Below are 13965 nucleotides of genomic sequence, written 5' to 3'. Positions count from 1 at the left end.
TCTACTAACCTTACACACTTTATTAAGTACTTTACAATGTATCAACATCCCACCATTGTCGTCTCTCCTTCCTGAACGACACCACCAAAAATGCATTGTTAGATCACTGGTACTTGTGCATATGATATTTAATGCATGACAGTAGTACAGCAGTGCAGCATGGTACAGTATGGTATAGTAGGGTTATGTTTAGTATGGTGCAGTATGCAATATGGGATAGTATTGTATTGTATGGCAGAACAATATCATGGTGTAATACAGGGTGGTATAGTATACTATATGATGCAGCATGATGTAATATGGTGTCGTGTGGTATAGTATATGATACAATATGGTGCAGTATGGTGCAGTATATAATACAGTATGGTGTACTATGGTGTAGTATATGATACAGCATGGTGTAGTATGGTATACTATAAGATGCAGCATGGCATAGTATGTAGCAGTATGGTATAATATATAATACAGTATGGTGTAGTGTGGTATAGTAGTATATGATGCAAAATGGCATAGTATGGTACAGTATGGTATACTATATGATACAGCATGGTGTAGTATGGTATAGTATATGCTACAGCATTGTGTAGTACGATGCAGCATGCTATAGCATGGGGTTGTATACTACAGCATGTAACCTTATAATGTAGTATGCTACAGCATGACGTAGTATGTTGAACTACGGTTTGGCTTTGTACAGTACAGTGGCAGTTGGTTCAGCATGGTGCATTTAGTGCTATATGGGCTAGTGCAGTGTGGTAACTTATACAACAGTATGGTGCAAGATGGTACAGGTACTTTATGGTGCAGTAGACACGTTATGATACAATATCATACAGTATGGTACACTATATCACAATATGGTAATACAGTATGGTACAGTATGATACAATATATTGCAGAATGGTAGAGTATGTCTGAATGGTACAGTTAATAAGAAATGCAACATCTGGACAAGTCTCAGACTTTATAGCTTAGATCATTGGATTTATGGAGGGAACATATGTTGCTTTACAGGAAAACTGCATGAAACTGGGTAATGATTTAGTTTCCGATTACTGTCGATATGAAATGTCAGAAAGCTTTAGAAATCTTCAGCTAGCCTGATGAAGTAAAGACCAGCCTCTGTCCTACATACTCAGAATGTGAGATCTTTGTGTCCTGATGAAATAAAGTTCTCAGGAAGAGCAGGACACCCACTCATTTCACCCTGGGGAAAATAAGTCTCGTGGGATGTCCTGTTTTCTGAGTCACTAGACACCCCCAGATGACAACAGGGTTCAAAACAGATATAAGGAAGTAACGGTCATGACCTTGTCTCTACGATACGTTAAGCCCTCATGGCAATAGTGTAAAGTCTTAAAGTGAGGGCAAAGACGTTTTTAATTACTACACAGATAATAATATAATATTACATACTGTACTAGTATTTCATGAGTGAATCAAATGAAAAGCTATGATTTATTTATTTTATTTTGCACTGTTTATTGTAAATAGGTGTCACAAAAGTGTATTAGGTTTAAGGTAACAGTAGAAGGACTTATTGAGAACGGTGGACCGGTAGTACATTTTTACTTTTGCAACTACAAATGTAATGTACTGTTTCTCTAATATGTGTCACATCTGAAAGGTTTTTATTTGACTCACCTTCATACATAATACTACACACTCTATCCAGTTATGAAAAATAGCATGCCACCACCCATCACATAACGGTATTAAGTAGTATTATGAACTATTAAGTCTCATAGAAATCTAATTATGATTATCAATGATAGATTTATTTACCCATATGTATACTGTATATCCCTATCAAAGAATAAACACACACTTACTATGAACGTTGTGTAATGGCATACTGTACAGGATTGTGTCTTTCTAATGAACACGATAGCGCATTATTTGTTTTGTTTTGCGTATTACTTGGGTAAGTGCAAAATATAGAGTGATGACTAAGAGATTATTCATCACTCTTTATTTACAGTAATTATGATCAATTAATAGAGTAATTTTTCCCCCACAGTGTAATCTACCTAAATTTACCTTGAAGGCTAAATGTCACCTTATGCACAGCAATTACAGGTGCAAATTGATGCCACCAAAGGGCAAGTTTTAAACTTGCATAAGCCCATTTTTGTCATTTGATGACAAATGAAAAGCATTACTGTATTACGTTTATTCAGATTATGTCTCAACATTTCAAAATAATGAGAACATTTCTCAAAACTATAACCAGTTTAACCAAAGAGATGTAAAAAGCATTCAAAAAGCCTGTTAAACATTTTTTGTACATATACATTATCAGCATTAGCCACTTATGTACAGTATCTCACAAAAGTGAGTACACCCCTCACATTTTTGTAAATATTTGATTATATCTTTTCATGTGACAACATTAAAGAAATGAAACTTTGCTATAATGTAAAGTAGTGAGTGTACAGCTTGTGTAACAGTGTAAATTTGCTGTCCCCTCAAAATAACTCAACACACAGCCATTAATGTCTAAACCGCTGGCAACAAAAGTGAGTACACCCCTAAGGGAAAATGTTCAAATTGGGCCCAAAGTGTCAATATTTTGTGTGGCCACCATTATTTTCCAGCACTGCCTTAACCCTCTTGGGCATGGAGTTCACCAGAGCTTCACAGGTTGCCCCTGGAGTCCTCTTCCACTCCTCCATGACGACATCACGGAGCTGGTGGATGTTAGAGACCTTGTGCTTCTCCACCTTCTGTTTGAGGATGCCCCACAGATGCTCAATAGGGTTTAGGTCTGGAGACATGCTTGGCCAGTCCATCACCTTCACCCTCAGCTTCCTTAGCAAGGCAGTGGTCGTCTTGGAGGTGTGTTTGGGATTGTTATCATGCTGGAATACTGCATATTGATCATGCTCTGCTTCAGTATGTCACCGTACATGTTGGCATTCATGGTTCCCTCAATGAACTGTAGCTCCCCAGTGCCGGCAGCACTCATGCAGCCCCAGACCATGACACTCCCACCACCATGCTTGACTGTAGGCAAGACACACTTGTCTTTGTACTCCTCACCTGGTTGCCGTCACACACGTTTGACACCATCTGAACCAAATAAGTTTATCTTGGTCTCATCAGACCACAGGACATGGTTCCAGTAATCCATGTCCTTAGTCTGCATGTCTTCAGCAAACTGTTTGCGGGCTTTCTTGTGCATCATCATTAGAAGAGGCTTCCTTCTGGGACGACAGCCATGCAGACCAATTTGATGCAGTGTGCGGTGTATGTTCTGAGCACTGACAGGCTGACCCCCCCCTTTCACCCTCTGCAGCAATACTGGCAGCACTCATACGTCTATTTCCCAAAGACAACCTCTGGATATGAGCAAGTGCACTCAACTTCTTTGGTCATCCATGGCTAGGCCTGTTCTGAATGGAACCTGTCCTGTTAAACCGCTGTATGGTCTTGGCCACCGTGCTGCAGCTCAGTGTCAGGGTCTTGGCAATCTTCTTATAGACTAGGCCATCTTTATGTAGAGCAACAATTCTTTTTTTCAGATCCTCAGAGTTCTTTGCCATGACGTGCCATGTTGAACTTCCAGTGACCAGTATGGGGGAGTGTGAGAGCGATGACACCAAATTTAACACACCTGCTCCCCATTCACACCTGAGACCTTGTAACACTAACAAGTCACATGACACCGGGGAGGGAAAATGGCTAATTGGGCCCAATTTGGACATTTTCACTTAGGGGTGTACTCACTTTTGTTGCCAGCGGTTTAGACATTAATGGCTGTGTGTTGAGTTATTTTGAGGGGACAGCAAATTTACACTGTTACACAAGCTGTACACTCACTACTTTACATTGTAGCAAAGTGTCATTTCTTCAGTGTTGTTGCATGAAAAGATATAATCAAATATTTACAAAAATATGAGGGGTGTACTCACTTTTGTGAGATACTGTATATTATGTAAAATATATTATTATAGACGTACTCATATATATCACACACAAGTTTTTACACTTGTCTAACAGGTGAGCATATGTGTTATGAATTTCAGTGCAACTCTTATGAAGCCTCTTAAAAAACTATTAGTACTCAGAAAGGGTCATTTAAATATTGTTTCCTTTCTCTGCTTTGCATGCCAATCATCCATAACACATGCACACACACACACACACATACTAACTATGTGTGCAATCTATCCATTTGCACAAACAGAATTAGCACTATTTTTTCGGACCTTAGTAAATCAGGGTCTTACTCTCCTATCATGAGCCATTTTATTTCATCAGATAGCACTGACTAATGCAATTTTATAACAAATGCTGAGGCGAGAGATGCTCTTAGATGTTTTTAACGAGAACATGGTGTGACAGTAACAGGATGTGTAAGAAACAAAGGGTAAATAACTTTCCAAGCTTTAAATAAACGTAACCATCTGTATCTAAACACGTAACAATGCTCTCTTCCAATAACTCACACAAGAGACTTACAGGAACAGTACTTAATTCTGAGCAAGTAATCACACAGACGGTAGTATCCTGTCCACAATACATTTATGCTCTGGGTAATAAGCCAGAAATATCACGTGTTCTGATTCTTATTAATTGCTTTGGAAATTCATGTGTGTGTACACAGAAAACGTAGAGTCAGCTCCAGAATTAAAGGCAAAACTGGCTAAAAAAAAAAAAAGCTCATGAAAAGAAAACTTTCTGTGGTTAATTAGTTTAATCCCATACTGAATATTTTGATTTGTAATTATTAATTTATGTTCAGTTTGATCAGTGGTGGAAGCTGTATGTACCTGCTTGAATCATGCACATTAAATGCAGTGTACTGAGCTGTCCTACATTATCGGGTTTTCTAGCTATATCACACATTTATGGTCATATTTATCAATCCTTCCTGCCCTATGAGAAAATGTTACCTTAGACTATTTTTGCCACACAACCAGTAGTTTGTATGTCAACAATGGGTTGCAAATGAACAGAGTATTCGACGAATAGTCTACATATTCAGTGAAACGTTTTTCTCACATTACGAAGAATGTGCATTATGCAGTATTGGCCAGTGTGTATCGAAGCTATTTGAATCAATTGGCTTGTAAGTAGTTAAAGCTGACTAAGGCTACATTGTTCTAGGCATACACAATATATTTTGAATGTATCTTAGGTGTAAAGTCATCAAGTCTCCCTCTTGTTTTCAGGTCACACCGAAGTTGATCCCAAAAAGAGTTGATTCACTGATTTCAGGCATTGAAAACTAAGTCAACCCTAAAACTTTGGCGTCGATTCCACAAACTGAAAATGATTCACCTTGTGCACACAGCAAGAAAAAAAAAAAATGCACTGGAGTGTTAGAGTTAGTGAGACATCCAGTGGATGTATAGTTTGCCTTTATTGTAAATTTGTCTGGCAGAATTGGACAAATCAAAGCTTAAAATGCAGGTAAGATGTATATTTGCAAAAAAGATTTGAGGAACCAGTGAAACAATACCAGTGACAGAATACTGCCACCTAGCTTTAGTTTGCATTTCTAAATTAAAAGTGGACAGTTTTTGCTTCTTAACTTGTAAAGCACTTGTTAATATTCTTCAGACTTTTTGATAAACGTCATTATTCAGTAGCATCTGATAAATGTCATTAGTCAGTTGCATCTGATAAACGTCATTAGTCAGTAGCATCTGATAAACGTCATTAGTCAGTAGCATCTGATAAACGTCATTAGTCAGTAGCATCTGATAAACGTCATTAGTATCTGATAAACATCATTAGTCAGTAGCATCTGATAAACATCATTAGTCAGTAGCATCTGATAAACGTCAGTAGCATCTGATAAACGTCATTAGTCAGTAGTATCTGATAAACGTCATTAGTCAGTAGTATCTGATAAACATCATTAGTCAGTAGCATCTGATAAACATCATTAGTCAGTAGCATCTGATAAACGTCATTAGTATCTGATAAACGTCATTAGTCAGTAGTATCTGATAAACGTCATTAGTCAGTAGTATCTGATAAACGTCATTAGTCAATAGTATCTGATAAACGTCATTAGTCAGTAGTATCTGATAAATGTCATTAGTCAGTAGTATCTGATAAATATCAGTAGTCTTCAGTATTTGATAAATGTCAGTAGTTCTATAGTATTAGTTGATGGGAATGCTGCAAATGCATGTTTTAAATAAATATTTTTGGTATTTAACTTAACTTTAGTTGCAGTCCTAAACCTAACTTGAGTGCTTGTTGTCAGAAAACTGTTTATCTGACCACAGAACCTGAATTAGCTTAAAGTTCCAGTAGCGTCCAGTCAATTCCAGGTTCTTATGTTTGTAGTTAAATAAAAGAAAATGCTTTCTTCTGGCATGTGCTTCTAAAAGGTTTCTTAGCATGGAGATGCCATCTAATTTCTAGCTGAAATGTGGTTTTGTTATTTTTATATATATATATATATATATATATATATATATATATATATATATATATATATATATATATATATATATATATATATATATAAAATAAAAAGGGATCTTTTTGATTTTTCTATTTTCTTAGAATAAATTTACTTCAATTAAATGTTCGATTTTTAGTTAGATGAGTAATGCATAGCCGGGAGCCTTAGAGAGCATAATTAGTCCTCCGGGTGAGAAGGATGTCCGCATTCTCTCAGAGTAAGGCTAACCAATCACAAGTGTCTGCTAGCTCATGTACACAGAATAGCGTAGTCCAGCTCAATGTTGCATAAGCAGGGGTCTGAAAAGATGTGGTGTGAAAAGAAAAGCTGAGGAAGGACATTTCAGTGTACACACTCGCAGATAAAGAGACTCAGCTGGTGGATGAGAAAACAATGAAGCCAAAAAGTATGTTAATAGTCAGGCAGTTCAAAACAACTCTAGAATTCCAACTAAACTAAAAATAAATAAATAGAAAAGCAACTTGTGTCATTTCCATGTTGTACTATATTTTAGCTTTTAAATTTTCATTACACACCTTGCTCAACAGTCTTGTCTGAGGATTTAGTAGCTGTGAGTGCCACAAGGGATTTCAGTGAGAGCAGTAAAATATAAATACTACTAAACAATGTGACAATCTATTTATTAAACATCCAGTCTTGTGGAGAAGAAGGAGCTATTTGGAGAACTGGTCAAAACCACTGCATGATGTTTGCAGGTTTGACACATGACTTTGAGGAAGAAGGGGACTTTTTGGCCAGAGAGAAACATTTCTTCAGCTGTGGGAAATGGCCTGTTGTGAGAGAAACGAGAGAGAGAGAGAGAGAGAGAGAGAGAGAGAGAGAGAGAGAGAGAAATGAGAGAGAGAGAGAGAGGGGAGAGGGACGAGGGAGAGAGAGAGAGAGAGAGAGAGAGAGAGAGAGAGAGAGAGGAGAGAGAGACAAAGGGGAGAGAAACAAGAGAGAGAGAGAGAGGCGAGAAACAAGAGAGAGAGAGGAGAGAAATAAGGGAGAGAGGGTGAGAGAGAGACAGAGAGAGAGAGAGAGAGAGACAGAGAGAGAGAGAGAGAGGGGGGGGGAGAGAAACGATGGGGGGGAAGGGAGAGAGAGAGAGGGAGAGAAACGAGGGAGAGAGAGAGAGAGAGGAGAGAGAAATGAGAGAGAGAGAGAAGCATTTTACAAATGTGGTCCAGGGGAATAAGAAGTGCTGTGAGCTTTGCTTGAAATGGCATAAAATTGCAGCATGGGGCAAATGAGTTAGCTTACTATGGAATGGTGTACTGCATTTTCCATGACATACTTTAGTCTGCATAGCTCCTCTAATGGCACTAGTCTGGGTAGTGTGTGTGTGTGTGTGTGTGTGTGTGTGTGTGTGTGTGTGTGTGTAGAAGTAGCTGTGTGTATGGCTTTGGGTGCAGGCATTTTACTTCTCCAGTGAAATACACCTGTTTTTTTTTCCCAAGATGATATAAGAAAGGAACTCACATTATTAGCTAGCTGTGTACATGTTCTGTATGTCAACGGAGTCTTAACGGATAAAATTGTAGAATATAAAGCCTAGCGTAGAAACACACAAATAAACATGTGCTTGAGGATTTAACTACTACCATACGCGATCCCCAGCAAACTTAGCAAATAGCCCATATTGGCAAAACATGATAAAGTGTCTTAAATCAACACTGCAACCAGACACGTCTCTGAAATATTTACAGACTATCAAACAGTTGCCATACGGCCACGATGAAGGACGTCTGAAGCACAAAAGAACATTCACCACATAGTAGAAGGGCTTTAGATAACCTGTTCCAATCGCAAACCAAATGTGTGTTCTAGTGAAAAACCACCAGGTACTGATATTATATCTGATGGCATTTTGTTTTCTCAGAGACTGAGGAAACAAACAGCATTCATATACACCGATCAGCCATAACATGAAGTCATGTCTAGTGTCAAGTCAAGTGGCTTTTATTGTCATATCAACCATATACAGCTGGTGTGGAAGTGTCAGATATAACAGGTAGTGCAAAAAGATAACAGTATCAATATCAAAATCACAATATAGTATTCAACAGAGTAGCTTATAACATATGGACATAGCAGTTATTGCGGTAGCAGCCAGGTAAAAGAGTATAGCGGTGACAAGAAATTAAACATAATATTAATACAAGTTAGCAGGTAAAACAGGTAGTCAGTACAGAAATGTGCTGAGTGGGATGGTGGTTCAGTTCAGTGTGTGTGCGTGTGTCAGTCCTGTCTGGGAGTATTGGGGAGTCAGATGGCTTGGGGGAAGAAGCTGCTACACAGTCTGGCCGTGAGGGCCCGAATGCTTCGGTACTTTTTTCCAGACGGTGGGAGGGTGAGGAGTTTGTGTGAGGGGTTTGTGGGGTCATCCACAATGCTGGTGGCTTTGCAGATGTTGTGTAAACGTCTATGATGGAGGGAAGAGAGACCCCGATGATCTCAGTTGTCCTCACTATCCGCTACAGGGTCTTGCAATCCGATACAGTGCAATTTCCAAACCAGGCAGTGATGCAGCTGCTCAGGATGCTCCTGCCCACGATGTTCCTCTGTAGAACGTGGTGAGGATGGGAGGTGGGAGATGGGCATTTTTCAGCCGTTGCAGAAAGTAGAGACGCTGCTGGGCTTTTTTTTTAGTTATGGAGCTGGTGTTGAGGGATCAGGTGAGGTTCTTCTTCAGGTGAGCTGTGTGCTCTCCTGAAGTCACCAACCATCTCTTTTGTTTTGTCCACATTCGGAGACAGGTTGTTGGCTCTCCTCCAGTCCGTTAGCCGCTGCGCCTCCTCTCTGTATGCTGACTTGTCGTTCTTGTTGATGAGACCCACCACAGTTGCGTCATGGGCGAACTTGATGATGTGATTCGAGCTGTGCATTGAACATGTGCCAGTCAGGTTGCCCAAAACAGTCCTGAAGAGCAGAGATGGCTCCTGCTGGCCAGGTTTTCACCTGCTTCCAAACCGGTTTGGAGCATCTGACAAGCAGTCTGTATGCTGGCTTTAGATATTCAATGTTATTCACTTCACCTGTCAGTGGGTTTGATGTTATGGCTGATCAGTGTATATGTATGTTCAACGGATACTATATACACCCACACCCACTATGCAAACACTCAGAGAAAAGATCATGAGCGTTAGAGGTTAGACTTGCTTATGGAATTAACTGTCTATACACCCAACTGTTTTGCATCACTAACATATTTGTCCTTGTATATAAGAAATCTAACAACACTAATATACAGTACAGTAGACCTAACACAACTGTACTGTAAATTTTATGCAAGAATGCTTTCTAGATGAATGTAAGGACAGGGCATGCTGTCATAGCAAATAAACAACAGGGTGGTGGATTGTTTTCCTATAACAGCACACCTCGAAGTGTTTTATTCCTCTTATACCACAACAATTTGCTAACCTTTATTTATTAAATAATATTAAAGACAGACTGTACAATTTGTCCTTATATAGTTATGCTTAATGTTGTAGAAACAAGCAAAACAAGCTAGTTCCAGTTATCACTTATCTTACCGTTACTATAAACAGTTATTCTCTCTCTAGTCTCTCTCTGACGTTAGTAACACATAAAACACAGCTTGTCATGTTACAGAGAAGCATTCTCCAACCTGAAGACTTTCTCATGTTGGAATGCTTAAACAAACAGATTTATCTCTGACTGATACCGAGACTCAAAAAAATAAAGTCTCCTTATAGAAAACTTCACCATTTCAATGATTACACACATTTTCTAACCCATTTACGTGTCTGCCATACAAATCCCTATGTAAATCATTATTATAGAAATGGTAATGTTTCAGAATGTTTACATTAATATAAATCTGAGATTTGACTTGCAGCCATTTGCAGCTGCTATAGAAAATTAACCAACATCTTCTGACCAATCAGAACTGAGAATTCAACATGACAGCTGGACAGAGGTGGGCAATAACGCATTATATTTACTTTGTTACATTTACTTGAGTAACCTTTTTGAAAAATGAATATACTTTTACATTTAAGAGTAGGTGAAACTGGCCATACTTATACTCTTAATCATTTTTAATCACAGAAATGCCATTATTAACATTATTACTTTTACTGTTACTTGAGTAATTATTTTTTATAAGTAGTTTTACTTATACTTGAGTAAAAGTTTTGGCTACTCTACCCACCTCTGCTGTTGAATCGTATAATGTAACATAAACACTGTGATTTCTCAGAGCATCAGTAGAGCAAAAAGACCTACTATTAGTAATCCAAGTCAAGACTATACTCTTAGAACAAACTAGCTAAAATCTAGAAGGTTCGTCTGGCGTGTCTATCTGTTAAAGCCTTAATATATGGTTCTATATAAACTCTATCAAAGAGCGTTCCAAATAGTTTTGCCGTAAATGTATGTCGCTTTATATTTGCTGCTGTGTCGTGTCAAGTGAGACCTGTACACACTCACTAAACGGCATAGGATTATGAGATCGATGTACTTGTATGCACACACTATTACACACACACCCACCAAATATTTGTTATGCCTATAAATAATGTATGACATTATGCTTGAATGAAATAATGTAAAGTTATACTTCTTACATAGGAAGAAGTATTCCGATGGCTTGTATAAAGCTACGAAACTCATTCATATTACATTTTTGTTCTACTACTGTCTGTATTATTTGTCTTTGACCCATGTATAGAATAGATGTGTGTGTGTTGTGTACTGCAATCCATTCCAGGGTGTATTACCGCTTTCACTCATGCACTCAAGGTAAATGTACAGTATAATATATATATATATAACTTAAATGAGCATGATTTAGGTTACTTTTACCTCCTTTTGATACATGACACCCCAAAAAAATCACCACTGAACATACTGCTAATTTAAGTTACAGGGCTTTCAGTCAGCACAAACCTAGCACTCATACAAATACAGCTTACAAACAATTCTGCTTGCCAAATAAGTGCAAAACATAATCTCTTTGAACCCCATGATCTTATTCTGATAAAAATAACTCACAATACAATGAGAATCAGAAAGTGGAGGCGTACTACAATCTCCCCACCGTGTTTGTGAAACTTGGATTTGTTTTTGAACTGAAACTAAAGTGTGACGTAGACAATACAGGAATGAATTGCACCGCAGCTGCGTTCTCACACTAAACTGACGGCTGACTCAGTCTATGCTGCAGATTATACACCGGCTTATGAATATTTTACAGAACTTCGTCCATGATCTCAAGTGAAACACACAGAGAAAGAGAGAGAGAAAGTGTACAACACACAGATGTATGGTAGGAAACCGAGTCCTCTTGCTCTACTTCTGCGTGAGATGACCTAGTTTCTGCTGAGAGATTTTTACTCCTGTGCTGCCACAGGCAGAAGTATGACAGACAAACATGCAAATCAGCCTAAAGCACAAAGGAAGAGAAAGAGAGTGTGAAAGTAAGCGATAAACATGTAAATCAGATGGTCACAGAGACAGACAGACAGAATGACTCAGAGAAAAGTGTGAGAATGAAGGTGTTCTGACCTGAAGGTGGAGGAGTGCAGCCTCTTTACCACTTCTTCACTGAAGTCGAAGTAAATCCTGCCCTTGTGACAGGGCGACCGCCGGTACATGGCCCTGAGATGCACTGCTGCACGCTCACACACACACTAGCAGCATCGTTCCAGCATGACTCCACACACACATACACACACTCACACAAGCACACACACCCACTGAGCTTAGCTCCATGCTGTAGCCACTTCCTCCCAAAGACACACTATGAGGCTTTCAGACTCACAAGAGCAGGAGGGGAAACACTGAGCCATGCTCTAATCCAGGACTGGATTATAACTGACGGATCTGGACTAAGTGTGACCTTTTAATAAAAGACAGTATGCAACATCTGATTAAAACACACATAAGCCAAACCAACCATAAATGTGCACACAGCAATATATGGCAATTAGATGTAGGTAATTAGAACAAATATCAGAGATGTGTTTCATAGCTCAGTAATGATTCGGGGTATTTTTTACTTCGAGTGCAGCTGTTGAACCAACCAAACATGTTTCACAGGTTTTCTTCACAGCACAATACCAAAAGAAACCCGATGTGGTGTGATACTGTAGTCCATCCACCTCAAGGTTCCACGTGTTGTGTGTTCCGAGTTGCTTTTCTGCTCATAAAGAGTCATTATTTAAGTTACTGTAGGATTCCTGCCAGCTCAAACCACTCTGGTCTCTCATATATAAAGAAATCTTTTGCCTTATTATTATATTATAATATATTATTATGTTATATTAAGGCCCTTAACCCTCTCTGCTCCAGAGGCGCTGTATCATGGCTGACCCTGCGCTCTGACTCCAGCTTCCTGACATGCTGGGGTATGCGAAGAAAAGAATTTCACTGTGCATATGTATATGTGACCAATAAAGACTCATTATCATTATATTAGAATTTAATACAATGTAAGAATGCGTTCTTATCTTCTTCAAAATTATCAGTAGAGCAAAAAAAAAAAAAAAGGGAACAAAAAAGAACTACCTGGTGGTATGTTCCGTCAAGTAAGACCTTTACACACTCACTAAACAACAATGCACCACCAGGTCCATACACTAAAACATGTCTATGTGCAGTGTATATACAATGTCCAAACACACAGACAGCAGAACATGTCAGAGTTTAATATTACAATCACAATGTCACAAAAACATCACGTCACTCTGCCTTATATGAGCCTCTGCTCATAATATGGAAATGTAAAGCACTGTAACACAAAATGAACAAAAATTCAGATGTCTTTTTAAAGACGATAAAACGAGGTGTTGTTTTTCTGTAGCGTACAAGACAAGAGGCCTAAAGACAGTTCAGATGGAAAAATCTCTACCAGTGAGTCACATTTAGATCTAAAATCAGACAAGTGGCTTGTAATAATAACAACAACTTTAATTAATCATCCAGTTTTACAGGCGGAATCTTTACTAGCTGAGGGATTTCCCCGGAGTTGTTTTTTTCTCTCTTGGTGTTAAGAGACAAAAATCTGTCAACAATCTGTACGTGAAACATTTTTTAAAAAAGAATGTTAATATTTAATGATCTCTTTACATGGTAAATGGTCTACACTTATATAGTGTTTTTATCCAAAGCGCTTTACACTGTGTCTCATTCACCCATTCACACACACACCAACGGTAGCAGAGTTGCCATGCAAGGTGCTAACTTGCCATCGGGACCAACGTGGGGTTTAGTGTCTTGCCCAAGGACACTTCGGCATGTGGAGTCATGTGGGCCAGGAATCGAACCGCCAACCCTACAATTAGTGTACAACCCGCTCTACCACCTGAGCCACAGCCGCCTGTACATCCAGTCTTATTATTGTTATTGTTGTTTTTAAGTTGCAATAATAATTTGTACCACATATAGGGAAATTACTGATACATATTGCTATCATCTGATTGAAAACATGCAGCCCTGGTTATTCTTCAATTTGTACCGTTTATGAGCATATTAGAGACATTCATCTGGGTTTTATAATAACTCATAAC

At 38.6% G+C, this 13965-nt stretch overlaps 1 protein-coding gene across 7 annotated transcripts in view; it reads right to left on the bottom strand.

Moving 5' to 3' along the window:
* pde4ba (phosphodiesterase 4B, cAMP-specific a) overlaps positions 1-13965 on the bottom strand; it is a 176114-nt gene that overhangs the window by 54507 nt on the left and 107642 nt on the right. Inside the window, exon 1 of one of the 7 annotated variants that reach the window (XM_053636552.1) lies at positions 11963-13001. The exons of the other annotated variants lie outside the window; for them this stretch is intronic. Within the exon in view, the coding sequence (XP_053492527.1) occupies positions 11963-12051 (89 nt within the window). The 5' untranslated portion in view covers positions 12052-13001. Of the gene's footprint in view, positions 1-11962; positions 13002-13965 lie in introns of those variants that run through there. 7 annotated transcript variants of the gene reach the window in all.

The sequence above is a fragment of the Ictalurus furcatus genome, chromosome 11 (assembly GCF_023375685.1).
Source record: "Ictalurus furcatus strain D&B chromosome 11, Billie_1.0, whole genome shotgun sequence".
Taxonomy (NCBI): Eukaryota; Metazoa; Chordata; class Actinopteri; order Siluriformes; family Ictaluridae; genus Ictalurus; species Ictalurus furcatus.
Note: the sequence above shows the minus strand (reverse complement) of the source record. Positions and strands in the feature narration are given on the sequence as shown.